Source organism: Pelodiscus sinensis, chromosome 12 (assembly GCF_049634645.1).
Source record: "Pelodiscus sinensis isolate JC-2024 chromosome 12, ASM4963464v1, whole genome shotgun sequence".
Classification (NCBI taxonomy): Eukaryota; Metazoa; Chordata; order Testudines; family Trionychidae; genus Pelodiscus; species Pelodiscus sinensis.
In genome coordinates, this window is record NC_134722.1 from 23,019,593 (window position 1) to 23,038,470 (window position 18,878).

At 43.4% G+C, this 18,878-nt stretch overlaps 1 protein-coding gene across 7 annotated transcripts in view; it reads right to left on the reverse strand.

Moving 5' to 3' along the window:
• The window catches only part of TDRD12 (tudor domain containing 12), a 234,520-nt gene that overhangs the window by 161,215 nt on the left and 54,427 nt on the right, over positions 1-18,878 (reverse strand). For all 7 annotated transcript variants that reach the window (XM_075940127.1, XM_075940126.1, XM_075940125.1 and 4 more), the window contains 3 exons: positions 11,219-11,286; positions 10,173-10,233; positions 7,346-7,450 (listed from right to left, as the gene is read on the reverse strand). In XM_075940127.1, coding sequence (XP_075796242.1) covers positions 7,346-7,450; positions 10,173-10,233; positions 11,219-11,286 — 234 coding nt within the window. The remainder of the gene's footprint in view (positions 1-7,345; positions 7,451-10,172; positions 10,234-11,218; positions 11,287-18,878) is intronic.

Sequence of the window (18,878 nt, forward strand, 5' to 3'; positions counted from 1 at the left end):
AGATGAGATTTCTAACTGTATTTGGAACCACAGGATGCTGAACAGGTTGATTGTGCAATTTGTATGTACAAAATGGACCTCCCTGGACTGGCACTGGCAGGCCTGATCGGTCCCAAATGAAAGAATTTGCAGTACTACGGGAGGTATCCTGCAACCAGTCTCCAAGCCCATCACCTGCTGCCAGCAGGCTGCCCCAAGCAGGCACCCTGTCTTGCCCTTCCACTCTCTCAACCTAGCGGGACTGCTTGCCTGGCTGCTGCCAACTCCCTGGGCATCAGAGGCTCCAGCTCCTGCTGCAGTGTTCCAGCCTCTCACTCCCAGGGAGCTACCATGGGGCTCCTGGGGCTGCTACTCCACCACGGGACTCTGGCCTCAGGCCCGAGCTGCCGTGGGACTACAACAAAACTCCAGCCCCAGCCCCACAGGGTGCTGGCCCCATGCCAATGCAGACCGCTGGGGGACACTGGCTCAGCTCCGTGCTCCTTCAGCTGGGGAACTCTGGACCCAGTCCTGTACTGTCTCCAGCTGAGCTGCCCAACTGTGTTTTCCCGAGCACCGACTGGCCCTCCTGCACTCTCTCTGGTCCAGAAGCATCCATGCTCCTGATGGACCACGGATGTGGACAGACCAGAGAATGCCAGTTTTCTGAGGTACAACTGGTAATGTTGCTAATTGCATTGATAGAGTTACCATTAGACAATCATCTCGATACGGGAAAATCATTACTCCCGATTTTCTCAGATGTTATATTGCAACCAACAGTACCTTTGAGAATACTCTTTGGGCTGATGATAAACCAAATGGTAGTATATAGTATTGATAATGTTGGCCTCGTAGACTGAAACACAGAAATTTCCTGTAGACTGGGTGAATTGTAATATGAAAGTGTCTTGTAGATTGAGGGATGACATCCAGTTTCATTTCTCTAGTGATGGAATTATCTTTTCTAGAGTGACCACTGAAATGTTGCTTTCTTGAAAATTTGTTAAGAGGGTGTAGGTCTAAAATGGGTCTCCATCCCTGTCTTTTTGGAAGTTAAAAAGTAATGGGAATAAAATTCCTTTCTCCTGTGTTGAGTTAGTACTTGCTCTATGGTTCTTGGGCAGAGGAGGCTGTCTATCTCCTGTTGTAAGAGCGTCTCATGGCAAGGGCTCCTGAAGAGGGATGGGGAAGGAGAGGAAGGGAATAAAATATCCCTGTGAAATTATTTCCAGTATCCATCTGTCTATTATGTGGGTCCATATAGAATAGAAGCAGACTATGGGAACACAACTACCATCGAGTGGGCAGTGTTGAACCTTTGACCAATGCTTCAAAATGACTGTCATGATGTGGATGGTATAAATATTGCAGCTTGGTCCTGGTTTTGTTGCTTACGTCGTTGTTTCTGCCTGGGCCTTTAGTCATATCCCCTCTGTTGTAGGGTCTATATGGAGGACTGGGTGTGCTGAATTTAGAAGCAGACCTGTTTCTTTTCTGGTGGTGGCACATACATCCCTAGAGTTTTTAGAGTTGCTCTAGAGTCTTTTAATGTATGCAGTGATGTATCTGTTGTAGAAGAAAAAAGTTTTTGGCCTTTAACAGGTAAATCCTCTATTGTGGTCTGTACCTCTTTAGGGAACCCAGAGAAGTGTAACCATGATGCTCGGTGCATTACTATGGTAGCTGTCCATGATCTGCTGGCTGTGTCTGCAGAATCCAGAAAGGCTTGAAGAACTGTTTTGGCTATTAGAGAACCCTCATCCATATTGGGTTTGTATGCTTCTCTGTTTTTCTGGAAGTTGTTCAATAAAAGGTCTCATTTTATCAACAGGTGTATGTATACTTGGTTAGTAATGCAGAGTAATTGGCAATCCTAAATTGTAGCAAGACAGAAGAGCATGCCTTTCTGCCAAATATATCTAGTCTTTTCCAGTACTTACTGTATGGTGTGGATCAGAACTGGGTTTTTACCAGAAAAGCAACCCCAGAGGAGCGCACTTTTTAAACTCAGGGCATCTGGACATAAGTGTGAAGGAACAAAACTTCTTGGTCTCAAAGGACAGAAAAATTAAAACCTAATTTAATAAATAGCCGTAAAGTTAAAGTTAAAACAAAAATATTTTAATTGAAGAACGGAGAAACAGAAGAAATGCTAACTAAACTACAATGAATGCACTATTCACTCGGGGAACACGAGAAGCAAGCTCTGGTGCTGGTGTGGTCTCCATCTGGCTATGTCTACACTACAGAGTTAGTTCGAACTAACTTAGTTCGAATTAGTTAATTCGAACTAAGCTAATTCGAACTAACGCATCTAGAACTAAAAACTAGTTCGAATTAGCGTTTTGCTAATTCGAACTAGCATGTCCACATTGAGTGGACCCTGAACAGGGCTTAAGGATGGCCGGAAGCAGTGCCGGCAGGGCATCAGAGGAGGACTTAGAGCGTGGAGATGCTGTCTCAGGCTAGCCGAGGGCTGCGCTTAAAGGGACCCGACCCCCACCCCGGACAGACAGTTCTCAGGGGTGCCCCGCTTGAAAACCAGTCCTGGCTTGGAGTGCCCTGAGTGCCCACACTGGGCACATCACAGCACTCGGCCATCAGCCCGGCTGCACTTGCCGCAGGCTGCCATCTGGGGAGAGGGAGCAATTGGGGGGCTGCAGGAGAGCTTCCACCCCCAGAAGCCTGCAGAGCCAGCCCACTCCTCCCCATCGGGGGCTCGTACCCCATTCCTCCCTCACCTCCTTCCACTTACCCTTCCCTAGCCCCCCTTCCTGATGTACAAAATAAAGATAACGTTTCTTCCAACATTGACTCTGTCTTTATTGAACAAAACTGGGGGAGACTGGGAAAAGGAGGTGGGAGAGGCGAAGAGAAAGGCTGGGAGAGGGGAGGGCAACTAACATGATCAGAGGTTGGGAACAGGTCCCAGATGAAGAGAGGCTACAGAGACTGGGACTGTTCAGCTTAGAAAAGAGGAGATGGAGCGGGGACAGGATAGAGGTCTCTAAAAGCAGGGGTTGGGTGGAGAGGGTGCATTCAGAAAAGTTCTTCATGAGTTCCCATAAAGAAGGACTAGAGGACACCAAAGGAAAGGAATGGGTAGCAGGCTTCAAACTAGTAAGAGAAAGTTGTTCTTCCCAAAGCAAATAGTTAACCTGTGGAACTCCTTGCTGCAGGAGGCTGTGAAGGCTAGAACTGGAACAGAGTTTAAAGGGAAGTGAGATCAAGTCATGGAGGTTGGGTCTATGGAGTAGTCTTAGCCAGGGGGTAGGAGTGGTGTCCCTTCCCAAAGTTTGTGGAAGACTGGAGAGGGATGGCACGAGACAAATGGCTTGGTCACTGTCTTCGGTCCATCCCCTCCAGGGTCCCTAGGGTTGGCCGCTGTCGGCAGACAGGCTACTGGGCTAGATGGACCTTTGGTCTGACCCAGGACGGCCATTGTAAGCTCAGGGTCGGGGGTCTCAGTGGACCCCCTTGATTTTCATGCACACCTGCTCCTGGGTGGCCATGCTGGCAGCTCTCCTGCCCTAGACAGCCACTTTCCTGTGCCTAGTGCGGAGATCGTGGACAAGGTCCACGATGTCTGCACTAGCCCAGGAAGGTGCCTGCCTCTTGCGGTCCCGGGCAAGCTCCCGGGAGCCGCCAGCCTGGTCCCGGGAAGAGGGGGTGGGCTGGGGGACATCGGGTGGGTGGCTCTGTGCCGTGCCAGGTGCAGGGTCTGCTGGCTGGGTGCTGGCAGGCTTGCACCTGGCACGGGCACCATAGCCAGCCCGTGCCCCTTTAAGGGGTCCGGGGCTGGGAGGGGGGCAATAGAGTTTCCCTGGTGTTGGCCAGAGTGGCCACCAGGGAAACCTGGGGAGGGCTAGCCTCCCACTAGTTCGAATTAAGAGGCTACACACCCCTTAATTCGAACTAGTAAGTTCGAACTAGGCTTAATCCTCGTAAAATGAGGTTTTCCTAGTTTGAACTAAGCGCTCCGCTAGTTCGATTTAAATTCGAACTAGCGGAGCGCTAGTGTAGCGCCTATGAATGTTAGTTCGAACTAACGTCTGTTAGTTCGAACTAACATTGTAGTGTAGACATACCCTCTGAGACCAAAGATGGCAGAGAAGGAACTGGGGGTAGTCAGACTCTAGAGTGCTATATAAACATCTCACTCACAATAGAAGAGGAAGCGTGTGTGCATGTGTGATCTGATGAGCGCTCTAGGGCTGATTAATTAAATTGCCCTTTTAATGAATTATGTCTACCAACCTGACATTATGTAGTTTCATGAACTGAAACTATCTTTGAATGAATTTGTTAGTAGCCTGTTAGGAATTACCTTGTCTGAATCCGTTATTGTAACTTTTATATATTGTAACTAAAACCCTATTTTAAATTGTTAATACACTGTAACTAGGAATAACTCCTTATTTTAACTGAAACCCCATATTAACCTCTGTACCGCCTTGACATGTTTTAAAGTTAGGTGTGTCTAATCCCATTTAAAAGTGTGAATATGGGAGGTGTGCAAGTCAGCCTGTCTGGAAGACCAGTTGTTAGCACACCTTGATACTACGGAATAATGTGAGAGCCCTGCAAAAGAACCTAGGCAAAAGAGACTGAAGCCCCATCAAGAAAAGATTATCAAAGTCTCATCTGCTGTTTACTGATGATTCATGGTCATACATGGTGAGGACAAAAATCTACAGACTAAAGCATATTAAAAGATGGGTGCAAAACTATAGATTTGGGTCTTTCAGTTCTAAAATCATCCTCCAGGAGCATCAGTGCACACTGACATGACTCAGCTCCCCTCCTAATGTCTAGACCAAATTACCAATGGAATAGCATGAGCAATTGAAGCTGATAATTATATCATTTTTGTAGAAAGGTGTGTATGTATGGTGGATAATTTTAGTAGCAAGGGACAGTACATGAATTTTGTCTTCACAATAAGAGTGGCATGTTGCCTTATCCCCCAAATAAGATTCTGCTAGTTATATTTCTACAAGTCTAACAGCACTGATGAAGATCTCCAAACCCAGGCATTACCATACCTCCAAGTGGAGCACTCATATGAACATCACTGGTGAGGAACTATTTTCAAGCCAACTACCATCACTGAGATCCTTTTGAACAAATAAACCAAAGTAAAATCAGGGAGGAGAGACTGACCTGCTCTGTAGCAGCTATGAAAAATTCAACTCCACATTCTTCTCTTGGGGTATGTCTACACTAGCCCCCTAGTTCGAACTAGGGAGGCTAATGTAGGCTTTCGAAGTTGCAAATGAAGCCAGGGAAGCTCCATGGAATGAGGTGTAACAGTTACGTCTAGCCGCAGGCAGTTACTACGGGCTAGTGGAATTTTAAAATGGCAACTGGACCGGAACATGCAAATAAAGCCCAGGATATTTAAATCCCGGGCTTTACCGAGATTTACATTGTTTCGGTCTTCACCGAGATGTTTCCGTCTTCACTGAGAAGTCTGAAGGAATGCCTAACATAGGGAACGCTAGTGGGAAGGGGGTAGGTTTAGAAGATCAAATAAAAAAAAGAACAAGTTAAAAATCACCTAGAAAAGTTAGATGCCTGCAAGCCACCAGGGCCTGACGAAATGCATCCTCGAATACTCAAGGAGGATGGTATCTGAGCCTCTAGCTATCATCTTTGGAAAATCATGGGAGACAGGAGAGATTCCAGAAGACTGGAAAAGGGCAAATATAGTGCCCATTTATAAAAAGGGAAATAAGAACAACCCAGGAAACTACAGATCAGTTAGTTTGGAGCAGGTAATTAAGGAAATCATCAGTAAACACCTGGAAGGTGGCAAAGTGACAGGGAACATCCAGCATGGATTTGTAAAGATAGGATAACAAGTCTTGTGGATAAGGGAGAAGAGGTGGATGTGGTATACCTAGACTTTAGTAAGGCGTTTGATACGGTCTCACATGATATTCTTATCAATACACTAGGTAAATACAATTTAGATGGGGCTACTATAAGGTGGGTGCATAACTGGCTGGATAACCGTACTCAGAGAGTAGTTATTAATGGTTCACAATCCTGCTGGAAAGGTATAACAAGTAGGGTTCCGAAAGGGGTCTGTTTTGGGACTGGCTCTCTTCAATATCTTCGTCAACAATTTAGATATTGGCATAGAAAGTACGCTTATTAAGCTTGTAGATACCACCAAGCTGGGAGGGGTTGCGACTAATCTGGAGGATAGGGTCATAATTCAAAATGAACTGGACAAATTGGAGAAATGGTCTGAGGTAAACAGGATGAAGTTTAATAAAGACAAATGCAAAGTGCTCCACTTAGGAAGGGACAACCAGTTTCACACATACAGAATGGGAAGTGACTGTCTAGGAAGGAGTACGGTAGAAAGGGATCTAGGGGTTATAGTGGACCACAAGCTGAATATGAGTCAGAAGTCCTAGTATTCTATGATTTGCAACTTCGAATGTCTACATTAGCCTCTCTAGTTCCAACTAGGAGGCTAGTGTAGACATACCCTTGGATATAGTTGGTGTTGAATGAAATCATAAATTAAGTGTATATAAAAGCTTTCGTACACTTGACAAAAAACACCAGATTGAACCTTACCATCCAGTCATTGAAGGATTTGTTGGGGGGTGGGGGGGACACCACCTGCTCAATTATGGGTTCTGAATCTCAATGGAACACATTCAAAATTATCCTGAAGTAATCAATCAGTGGATGAAGTGAAAATGGAAAACATTAAATGAAAGCTCTCTCTGTTAAAAGTAGTAGCTAGGGCACTCAGGTAATAAAATATTCTATGCTCTCCCATTCTGAATTCTTAGAAAGACACTACTGTAATGAGCACCTTCCCCAAGTATCTCCTACTTATTGCTAGCTTTGTCCCCTCCCTCCTCCTCTTCCCAAGACATTGTTCCCCAGGAGTCTGGCTCTCCATATTAAACACAAGGAATGTGTCTAGACATATTCCCTTCCATGACTGTTGAAGCAGACACATACAATCGAATACCCTTTCCCACACAGAGACTCCCAAAAGATGCTGGGAGATTCTGACAGTTCATTGTCTGGGCAATAGTCTGATACTTCTGCTTATTTATTATACAAATAGAAATCTCCTAGCTCCCCCCTCCACCAAGTAATAGAGGCAGGGGCTAGAAATTTGAGAACTAAGTCTCAAAAAGGTGTCTTTAAAAGAAAAAGGAGAGAGAGAGAGGGATTGAGAGAGAGAGAGCGAAAGCGAGGGATTGAGATTCTTTCTGTTCACTCCTATCTCTCTCAAAAATGTAGTCCTTTTAATATTTCAGGAATGTGCTGGGGGCATAAGAAACCGTCTTTAATATAATTCAGTATATCAAATAAATGCGAATACTACCTTTTTCAGATCTACCAAAAGTGGTGCTGCTTCAAGAGTTGAACACGGTTCTATTTTGTTGCTGAGAACAATGGGAGGTTGTTCTGTATTGATCTTTTGAAACTCCTGAAAGTATATATACCATTTAGCAAATATTAACAAAAATGTGTGGTAAGTTTAGTCAGGTAGCTTACACAATAAAGTGGCCAAAGAATCCTTTACTACAAATATAAAATTGAAATATAATTAAGAAAAACTACTTACCAGTTCAACTGCTTCTGCATATTCCCACTTGTATAGCTCACCAAAAAGTGGGACCTGCATACTTTTTTCATGTGCTTGGACTTAAATATTCTGCTGAATGGTTGCATTACCCCAAATGGCATTGCATTTCTAGATGGTTTCAAAGCTGAGAGATGACAGTGGCATGCGTAATGAAAATGGGAATGTGCAGAGGCAAATTTTTGAAAATCCAGCAGGTTTTTTTTCCCCCTAAATCATTCACCAAGAATTTGCACATATTTTCTTTAGCATGCAAACTCAGTGAGATATCATGGTTGGTTTTGTTAGATTAATAGCTACAAAAACTGCCAGCATACTAAAAGTTTAGACTAAATAACAAAATTTCATTGTTTGCTTTCCTAATGAAAATGTAGATTTCTTCTTAACTGGAAACATCTGCCTTTTCTCTCCCCACAACTACACAGATTCTGTTTATTCTTAGATAAAAAAAATCCTGTAAACAGTAACTAAGACAACATTGTAGGTTACAGATGAAATTACTCTCCTACTTTGAAATGGGATCCAAAATAACGTTATACATGGAAACTATATGGAAATAGTTTTGTAAGCACCAGTGTATTCTTTGCTGAAGCTTCCTAAAGTAAAAATATTTAGCCATTAAAACTCATATTCAAGTAGAAAGAAATCTAAATCTAATATATAAATGATAATATTTGTGCTCTAATAACTTGGACACTATAAGACCTACCACAACCAAACTTTGCATGGGATAACCTTTCCTCCAGGAGAAGGTTTTAAGGTACTGTGGAAGGGAAGAGATGAGAGCCCGATGCCTCTCCCCGGGGCTGCATGGAGCTTGGCAGCGTGGGGAGAAGCAGCTTCCCCGCCATTCCTGGAAGGATATGGAAACACCTCTTCAATACTGCGATTGACTCGGGGCCCAGTGGCTGATCAATGGGCAGGCAGGTTGCTGCCAGGGCTTGGCTCTAGGTGGAGAGGGTGGGGCTGCTGTTACCGCTTAGCTGCCACTTTGAAAAAGTGTCCGGAAGGAAGCGCATTGGGGACCCGGAAGTGAGAGTAGTGGGGGCGGGCTAGTCTGGGGGGGCTGGACCGTTGGGGGCAAGTGGCGGAGGGCAGGACTGGGGGGGGGGGCTGGATGGTACAGGGCGCTGGACCATTGGGAGCTAGTGGGGGGAGGGCAGGATTGGGGAGGGGGAAAATGAAGGAAGTGGAGCTGGACGATCCTACAGGGAGTGAGAGAGAAATGAAGCCCATGGTGGGGGAGGGGGGGGTCTCTTTTGAGAGGCACTGGCCCAGGGGGCAGCACTGGATGATGCTGGGTGGGTGAGAAATTAATCCAAGGTGGGGGGGAGGGGATCCCTCAAATCTGGGCACTGGGTCCTGGGTTTGATACTGGATGATCCTGGCCGGGGGGGGGGGGGGGGGAGGAGAAGAGATGCAGTCTATGGGAGGGCAGCTGGTCAAGGGGTGGTGCTGGAGGAGGGACTACAGAGGTGCCACCTGGCTCAGGTACTTAACTAATAGTTTCATCAAAAAAGATGGGAGAAGAGTTTGAGGTGTCACCCTGAAATCTCTCAGATTCAGGAGCGCCAGCCCCATTGATTGAGGCATCCCTATACTCAGCTCTTGGATGAGAATATACAGACCCAGCATGCCTATCACTTACTTCCTTACCAAAAAACTATTAGCTTCTACAAGGATAATTAGCAAAAATACCATCTGATAGAAAGCAAAACATTGCACTATTGAAGAGGGGCCTCCATATGCTTCCAGCAACGGTGGGGAAACAAGCCATGATGATTTGGGGGCGCTCTCTCCCACTGTGCTTTTAATGGCTCCAAGACTCATGACATGGGAAGAAAACAGAGACATAGTTTCTATTGTGACTTTTGTATCTAAGTTTGCCAAGTCAAAGAGCTCTGATTCTCAACATGGCAATGCCTCTTTTTTGAGTCAGAGATTTTGCTTCATGCAGCAGTAGAAAAGCATGGGAGTCTGCCATAATGGCCAGATGTCAGGCACTGGCAGCTGCGGTGTGGCTGGAGGCTATCAGGACCAGCTTCTGTTTTTCTAAATTTTGTTCTACCGGTTTCCGGGCAACACCGGGTAAGTCCAGCTAGTTCAATATATTTTAGAATGATTAACTAAGCTTAATTCTGAAGCCAAAATTTGTTTAAAAATTATGCTATTTGGAATATACGTAAAGAGTCTGCATAGGTAATTTTTTCAGATATAAAATATAACCAAAAAGTCTATGTGAATACCAAAAGTTGCTCTCATAAGTCTCTGATTCATATATACTTAGAGCAAATCTACATAATTAAAAAGATCACATTATAGTTACATAGAAAACAATAGGATTACCGGGATAAAGATCAGCAATTAGGGCTCTGAAAATGATGGCAATATGATGCACATCTTATCTAATGATTATGCCATTCCTGTATCCTATTAAACTTCGTATACAATAGGATTTCATGTTTTAAAACAGGACTCAGTTGACAATATACAATTAAAAGATCAAAAGGAGCTTACTAATGAAGTTTATACAATTAAAAAAATGAAGTTAAGTTTTAAAAAGTACCTGCTGCTCAGAAGGAATATCATCAATTTTCAAAGGATCAGGATTCAGAAACTGCAGGAGCCTGGCAAAGTGTTTAAGTATTAAATCCAACACTTAAAAAGCAGTGATGTTCTCTCACACACATCATCACAACCAACTTTTAAACTTCACGAGAGAGAGAGAGAGAGACACAGAGAGAGAGCGCTCGCTCTGAAATATTTCAAATGTGTACCATGTATGCAAAGACTTACAATTTTCTTCCGAGAGCTGAAGAAATTCACAAGAAACAAAAAACTACTGATACCAATAAATCAACATGTTCAGAATTTAATAATTTCCCAGGATACAGAGAACTAAATCAAACTCAAACCCAGAAAAAGGAGATTTGAAATTTCAAAAGGGAAACAACTGACCAAAATCTGGCTTCACTAACTTGGCAAGTGTCTATAAAGAAAGCTATGTATTTAAAAGGAAAAAAAAAGAACAAAGGGGAAAATATACTTCTCAGAACCACTTTTTTCATTGTGCTCTATTTCCTTTAGTTGTTCTTTAATGATGTTTTCATTCAAGGCACTAGAAAAGAAGTCTTTTCATGTATTTACACAGATATATAAAAATATTTAATTACAAAAGACTAAAAATTCATCTAATATAGATTAGAAATGCCAATAATTACACTTCATTGATGTTTGACTACACTGCATCCAATTATTAAGCAACACAAGCTTAGTTTGTTTTACTTTTTGCATAAAAAAAGTTGTAAACCAAGTTTTGATCCCATCTAGAAAGGCACTTTAAAACACAAATACTCATCTTCTATGGGACTCAATACATGTTTGTTATGCATATGTTTAAGTATCTTCCTGAATTGGAGATGTATTTTGATTTAAACAATTCTTTAAATGTAACCACTAGTTTTACTCAAGATATGAATCACCATCAACAACAAATCCTCGCCAAAAGCTACATTCTCTTTTAGTGGCCTCAAACACTGGGTGAACACACTTTGGGATTTTTATTACTGTTACATATAAAACCTGAAAAAGACAAGAATATTTGATTCATACCTGTTTACTTGTACAGTGGGCTGCACAGAAATAGTTATATTTTCTTTAAAAGAAAAACCCACAGCTGCCTAACAAAACAAAAAATAGATACTTTGTCACTGCCTTGAGAAATGCATTTTAGAAAATCATTATTCCATGTGAAAAAATGGAATACACATGAAGAGATACATTTTGTTTCTTCTGCAAGATCACAACCACTTCCAGCCAGAAAAAACAAAATCCACAATTCACCAACAATGGCCAGAGTCAGACAAAATAACTTAGTTACATTTTTTGCAAAAAAACAGAACATGCACAACATAAAAGAACAGAAACAATAGATAATTTTTGTTTCAGTATGGAGAGATGCAAAAGATTAGTAATTCACACCAACATCGTAATACTAAAAGTATTTTAAGTTATACGTTCAGACAATATCAGTTAAAAAAGCTTAAACACCAAATAAATACAGAAATTAACCAGTTACAATACCATCATCAGCCTTAAAAGGATATACTGAAAAAAGAATGCCTGCCTTCAAATCTTGGGTATTTTTGTGACTTTATAATCAAATTTCCTATTTTTAAACTATTTTGATCTATGATACGGTGTGAAAGGAAACAGACTGACCATATAAAGAAACAGTGAATCTGACTACACGTGAAGTGCTCTAATATGCTACTTGCCAGGGTAGCAAGTTCACTTTTTTCTGAAAAATTAGTGGTATCCTTTTAACTCTGTTCCTTTCCCAACTACATTTCACATCAAATTTTAAAATATGAACTACAAGTTCATAGCTGAACATGCAACAGAGAAGGTACGTCTACAAAGCAACATGGTTTGAAATAGCAGCATTATTTTGAAATAACTTAGTCTACATCTACACAGCAGGCAGTTATTTCAAAATAATGTTGAAATACTGTCAAGCTGGAGGACGTCTCAATCCAATTCCTGTAACCCTCATTGTACAAGGAGTAAGGGAAGTCAAAGGAAGAGTGTTCTATTTTGAGATAAGCCCTGCTATGTAGACACACCCAAACCGACTGTGTGAGCATATACAAACAGAAATTCAAGTGACAATGTATATGAGCCTCAACACCCTTCTCTTGACAAGTGGATATCAATTTTTCAGCTTTGTGAACAGGGGCAGCTAACAGGGAGTTTCGAGAGGGAGTTCTCCAGGTGAGAGAGGAGCAAATACAGGTCCCTTGAGGTAAGTGACTGTCTAGGGGTGTCTGTGTGTGTGTGTGTGTGTGTATGTCTTGCTAGTTGCCTGAAAGAAACAGTGTGCCCTGTCTGTTTGGAGAGTCAAGTGCTGAGCTGTTTGTTTAAAGGACCGTGTGCTGTGGCCGGCAGTTCTGTGAGCATCTTAATGAGGATTTGAAATCTAAAACCCTCTGTTCATTGGTCAAGCCTTAGCCAGGGGCTACCAGGAAGGACAGGGCTTTATAAAGCCCATTAGAAAATGACTAGGAAGCTTTGCTACCAGGGGTAGCTAACAGGGAGTTTTGAGAGGGAGTTGGAAGGGGGTGAGGTACGCCTGGCATTCTTTAAAACTTCTTTTAAACTACACTAAAACCAAAATTTTCTGATTTAAATAAAAACCCTATCAATAACCTCAGTAGCTAGAGGACAGAATGCAGGCAGAAGCCCAGCAGCAGAGTGGGGGCTATCCTGTTTATTGTACTCAATGTAGCATGTATGATTACCTGCCCTGTGGGCAGGTGGTGTATGTATGCATTCAGTGCAAGGAGCTCCTGGTGCTAAAACTGTGTATGGGCTTTCAAGGCCAAGATGGCTGAACTGGAGGAGCGAAGGGAGGCTGAGAGATATGTAGATGAGGTTTTCCGGGACACTGTAGAACTGTCCCACCTCCAGTCAGACAGCCCGTGTTGTTAAGGAGGATGAAAGGCTCAGGGAAGGAGAATACTCAACTGGAGCAGAGGGAAATTATTGCATAATTGGGACCCTCCTTCCAGAGGATGTTATGGTATCCTCTGACACTGAGGATACATCTCCAGGGTAGAGAACACCAGTCATTAGTAAAAGGCAAGTATTAGTAATGGGGATTTGATCATTAGAAACAGATAGCTGGGTTTGTGATGCCCGGGAGAACCGTATGGTGCATGGTGACTTCCCTTGTCTGGTGCGAAGGTTATGGATCTCTCAAGACATCTAGATAGACTTCTGTGTAGTGCTGGGGAGGAGCCAGTGGTCGTGGTACACGGAGGTACCAATTACATAGGGAAGGGTAGGACAGAGATTCTGGAGGCCAAATTTAGGCTGCTAGGAAAGAGACTGAAATCCAGGACCTCTATGGTAGTGTTCTCTGAAATGCTTCCAGTTCCACGAGCACAGCCAGTAAAGCAGGCAGAGCTTCAGAGTCTCAATGCATGGATGAGACGATAGTGTAAAGCGGAGGTTTTTAGATTTATTAGGAACTGGGGAAACTTTTAGGATAGGGGGAGTTGATAAAGGAAGGATGGGTTTCACCTAAACCAAAATGGAACCAGACTGCAGGCACTTAACATTAAAAAGGTCATAGAGCAGAGTTTTTACACTAAGACTTGGAGGAAAGCCGTCAGGTGCTGAAGAGCAAATAGATTGGACAGAGACATCTCTTAGGGGAGGTTCTATTAATAAAGGTGCTCTATGTTCTAGTCAGGAGGAGAGGATGGAAGTACGGGTCAGATCAGACGAGAATCAAATGAAAAAGAGTCTAACATCAGGAAATGGCAGACACATAAATAGTGAAAAATTATTAAAGTGCTTATACACAAATGCAGTGGGCAGTGAAGGCCAGCGGGCCTGGGCTCAGCCTCCGTGCCTGTGCCGACGGGGAAGTGCTGGCCCCTCCCCAGAGGCCACGCTGAACGGGGGCCGGGTGGAGCAAGGCGGCCAAGCGGCGGCCAAGAACGCCGGCACGCCACCGGAAGGGGAGGAGCCCCGGGCGGCGTCCGGAGTGGCGGGCCTGTTTAAAAAGGCTCACCACCAGCGAGGAAGGGGGCAGCCTCCTCGCGAAGAGGGAGGAGAGCCCCGAGGCGCAGGACGGACTCCGGGCAGCTCTGAGGCCAGCAGGCAGCCCGGACCCGACCGAGGGGCTCCCAGCTCCGACGGTGACTGGACCCCACCCCGCCGACTCTGGAAGGAGCGACCAGGCTGAGACTGGACGCGGTGGGGAGAACGGACCCCCGGGACCCCAGTGGAGCGACACTGGACTCGGGACGTCGGAACCAAGATAGGCCCTGGGGTCCGGGGCAACGGCAGGAAGGTACCAAGGTAGGGGCCCGTGGGTAGATGGGTTACAGCCGGAGTGACCCCCGTCTACTGTGCCGGGGCACGAGCAGACCCCGATGCTTAGGGCCCCGGGCTGGGACCCGGAGAGAGGGTGGGACCGGGTCCCCCTCCCTCACCCCGAGGAGCATCCAAACGTGGGCAGCACTGGTGGAGGCATGCAGTAGAACCAGGTCATCCGCAAACAGGTGGAGATTGGATTGTGGGCACAGGCCCCACCCAAGGACGGGTGACAGCTGCAGGATTCGCTGACCCCCCCTCCCTTCCCGGAAGAGGGTGATCGCACCCAATTGTCCGGGCTTTCGAGCAGAGGCCCGAGGCAGGATACGGGCGGAAAGAGAGCGAAGGGGTTCGCTGAGCCCCCCTCTCGCGCTGGGATGGGGTGATCGCACCCCTCACAGGCCAAATGTTGCATAGAATCTCTACGGACAGAAATTCCATGCTCCAATAATAAGAATCTAGCAGAAGGAATATATTATCGACCACCTGATCAGGACAGCGATAGTGGCTATGAAACGCTAAGGGAGATTAGAGAGGCTATCAAAATAAACTCAATAATAGTGGGAGATTTCTACTATCCCTATATTGACTCGCTACACATCACCTCAGGACAGGGTGCAGACATAAAATTTCTTGATACCTTAAATGTTTCTTAGAGCAGCTGGTACAGCAACCCATAAGGGTAGAGGCTATTCTTGATTTAGTCCTAAGTGGACCACAGGATCTGGTTCAAGAGGTAAATATAACTGAACCGTTTGAAAATAGTGACCATAATGTAATAAAATTTAACATTCCTGTGATGGGAAAAACACCTCAGCAGCCCAACACTGTAGCATTTAACTTCAAAAAGAAGAATTACACAAAAATGAGGAAGTTAGTTAAACAGAAGTTAAAAGGCACAGTAACAAAAGTAAAATCTCTGCAAGCTGCATGAAAACTTTTCAAAGACACCATAACAGAGGCCCAACTTAAATGTATACCCCAAATTAAAAACACATCAAGAAAACCAAAAAAGTGGCACTGTGCCTTGGCTTAACCAGGTAAAAGCAGCAGTGTCAGATAAAAGGATATCTTTTAAAAAGTAGAAGACAAATCCTAGTGAGGAAAATAGAAAGGACCATAAACTTTGTCAAAGTGTAAAAAATATAATAAGAAAAACCAAAAAGGAGTTTGAAGAACAGCTAGCTAAAAACTCCAAGTAATTGCAAAATCTTTAAGTACATCGGAAGCAGGAAGCTGGCAAAACATCCAGTGGGGCCTTTGGACTACGAGATACTAAAGGAGCACTCAAAGATGATAAAGTCATAGCAGGGAGCTAAATGAATTCTTTGCTTCTGTCTTCACAGTTGAGGATATTGGGGAGATTCCCAAACCTGAACCATTCTTTTTAGGTGACAAATCTAACGAGTTGTCTCAGACTGAGGTGTTGTCAGAGGTGGTTTTGGAACAAATTGATCAACTTAACATTAACAAGTCATCGGGATCAGATGGCATTCAAATGGGAAACTGCAGAACTATGAACTGTTGTTTGTAACCTATCCTTTAAATCAACTTCTGTACCTAAGTACTGGAAGATAGCTAATGTGACGCCAATATTTAAAAAGGGCTCTAGAGTTGATCCTGCCAATTACAGACTGGTAAGTCTAACAGCAGTACCGGGCAAATTAGTTGCACTATAGTAAAGAATAAAATTGTCAGACACATAGATAAACATAATTTGTTGAGGAAAAGTCAACATGGTTTCTGTAAAGGGAAATGTCTTATTAATCTACTAGCATTTTTTGTGGGGGAAGGAGAGAGAAGGTCATCAAACATGCGGACAAGTTCGATCTAGTATACTTAGATTTCCAGAAAGCCTTTGACAAGATCCCTCACCAAAGGCTCTTAAGTAAAATAAATTGCCATGGGATAACAGGGAAGGTGCTTTCATGGATTGATAACTGATTAAAAACACAGGAAACAAAGGGTAGGAATAAATGGTAAGTTTTCAGAGTGGAGAGAGGTAACTAGTGGAGTGCCCCAAGGATCTGTCCTGGGACCATTCCCTATTCAACTTATTCATAAATCATCTAGAGAAAGCGGTAAATAGTGAGGTGGCAAAATTTGCAGATGCTACCAAATGGCTCAAGATACTTAAGACCAAAGCAGACTCTTGAAGAGCTTCAAAAAGATCTCATCAAATTAAGTGACTGGGCAACAAAATGGCAAATGAAATTTAATGTTGAAAAATGTAAGTAAATGCACATTGGAAAAAAAAAATCCCAACTATATATACACACACAATATGATGGGGACTAATTTCGCTACAACTACTCAAGAGAGATTTTGGAGTCACTGTAGATAGTTCTCTGCAAACATCCACTCAGTGTGCAGTGGCAGTCAAAAAGCAAATAGAATGTTAGGAGTCATTAAAAAAGGAACTGGGATTAAGACGGAAAATATCTTAATGCCTCTACATAAAACCATGGTACGCCCACATCTTGAATACTGCGTACAGATGTGGTCACCTGATTTCAAAAATGATATTTTGGCATTTGAGAAAGTTTGGAAAAGGGAAACAAAAATGATTAGGGGTTTGGAACGGGTCCCATATGAAGAGAGATTAAAAAGATTTGGACTTTTCAGTTTAGAAAAGAGGAGATTAAGGAGGGATATGATAGAGGTCTATAAAATCATGACTGGTGTGAAAAAAGTGGATAAGTAAAAGTTATTTACTTATTCCCACAATATAAGAACCAGGGGTCATCAAATGAAATTAATAGGCAGCAGGTTTAAAACAAATAAAAGAAAGTTTTTCTTCACTTAGCGCAGGGGTGTCCAAACTTTTTTCAAAGAGGGCCAGATTTGATGAAGTGAACATGCGTGAGGGCCGACCATTTTGCCTGACATTCTTTGAACCATTAAAATTAAATGCAAATTAACTATTTTATGCAAAGTTTATTGCAAACGGCAAACGACATAACACCAACTATACATGTTGTGTCCAAATATATTTATAACTGATTTAGACCAACTGACATTAACTGAGATTTTACAATGTATTCATCTCAATTGAAAAAAAAACTTGCCTACACTAATGTGAAGGGTGAAACTGAGATCTGGACTGCAGTACATAGGCTAGGTCTGGTTCAAAGGCAGTGGTTTTGATGCGCAAAATGTCACGCAGGTGAGAGTCACTTAGTCTTGTCCTCACGCGGTTCTTGTTAAAGTTCATAGCAGAGAATGTCTTCTCACACATATATGTTGAGCCAAACAAGCTCAGCATTTTCTTAGCCAATGTTCGAATCTCTTGAAACCGGCTCTTATCCAGTTGGCGGTAAAAGTTCACAAGAGAGAGCTGTTGGTGACGACTGCGTAACTCGCTGTCACAATGCAGCTCAATGAGCTCGAGCTGCAGCTGATCTGGAGCATCCTCAGGGTCAACAGAGAATGGAGAGGAGAAAAGGCTGATCTCCTTTTCAATAGCTGCAAAATCCTGAAAGTGCCGTTTAAACTCCCCAGCCAGAGATGCAATGTCTGCTGCATACCTGCTCGTTTGCGCACTGATATTGTCCTGTGGAAAACTGTTCATTATTTCCTGCAACGCTGAAAAATGTATGGTATTGGCCTGTGTTTGTGACAACTGCCTTATGAAAAGTTGCAGCTTTGTCCCAAAGGCTTTGAGGTGTGAATAAAGCTGGTTCACCGCTGCATCTTTCCCCTGAAGACTCGTGTTCAGTACATTCAGATGCTTTGTTATGTCAACTAGAAACCCCAAATCAGCCAGCCAAATAGGATCAGATAGTTCTCGCATTGGTTGTCCCTTTGTTTCCAAGAATTCTCCGATTTCCTTTCTGAGAGAGTAGAAACGCTGCAGTGCAGACCCCCGACTGAGCCATCTTACATCGTTGTGATATAAAACATCTTTGTATTCAGCCTGGATGTCCAGTAGAAACTGTTTAAATTGGCGGTGGCACAGGGCTTTAGAGCGAATAAAATTAATTGTCTTTAGCACCGGTTTCATAACATGATCATATTTGAGATGTTTAGCACAGAGAACTTGTTGATGAATGATACAATGGAGTTTAATAGCTTTGCCTCCTTCTTCGATCACCTTGTTACAGATTAGGGTTGATAATCCACTTCGTTCACCAACCATGGCAGGTGCCCCATCAGTAATAATCCCAGTAACTTTGTTCCAAGGCAGTTTCATGTTATCTATGGCGGAACTAACAGAAACAAATACATCTTTTCCTCTTGTTTGGTCCGTAAGGCTCTGGAGGTCAAGTAGCTCTTCAGTCACATTCATTTCATCGTCCACCCCTCTCATAAAAATCAGCAACTGAGCTGTGTCAGATAGGTCCGTGCTTTCATCACAGGCTATTGAAAAGAAGTCAAAATCCACTCC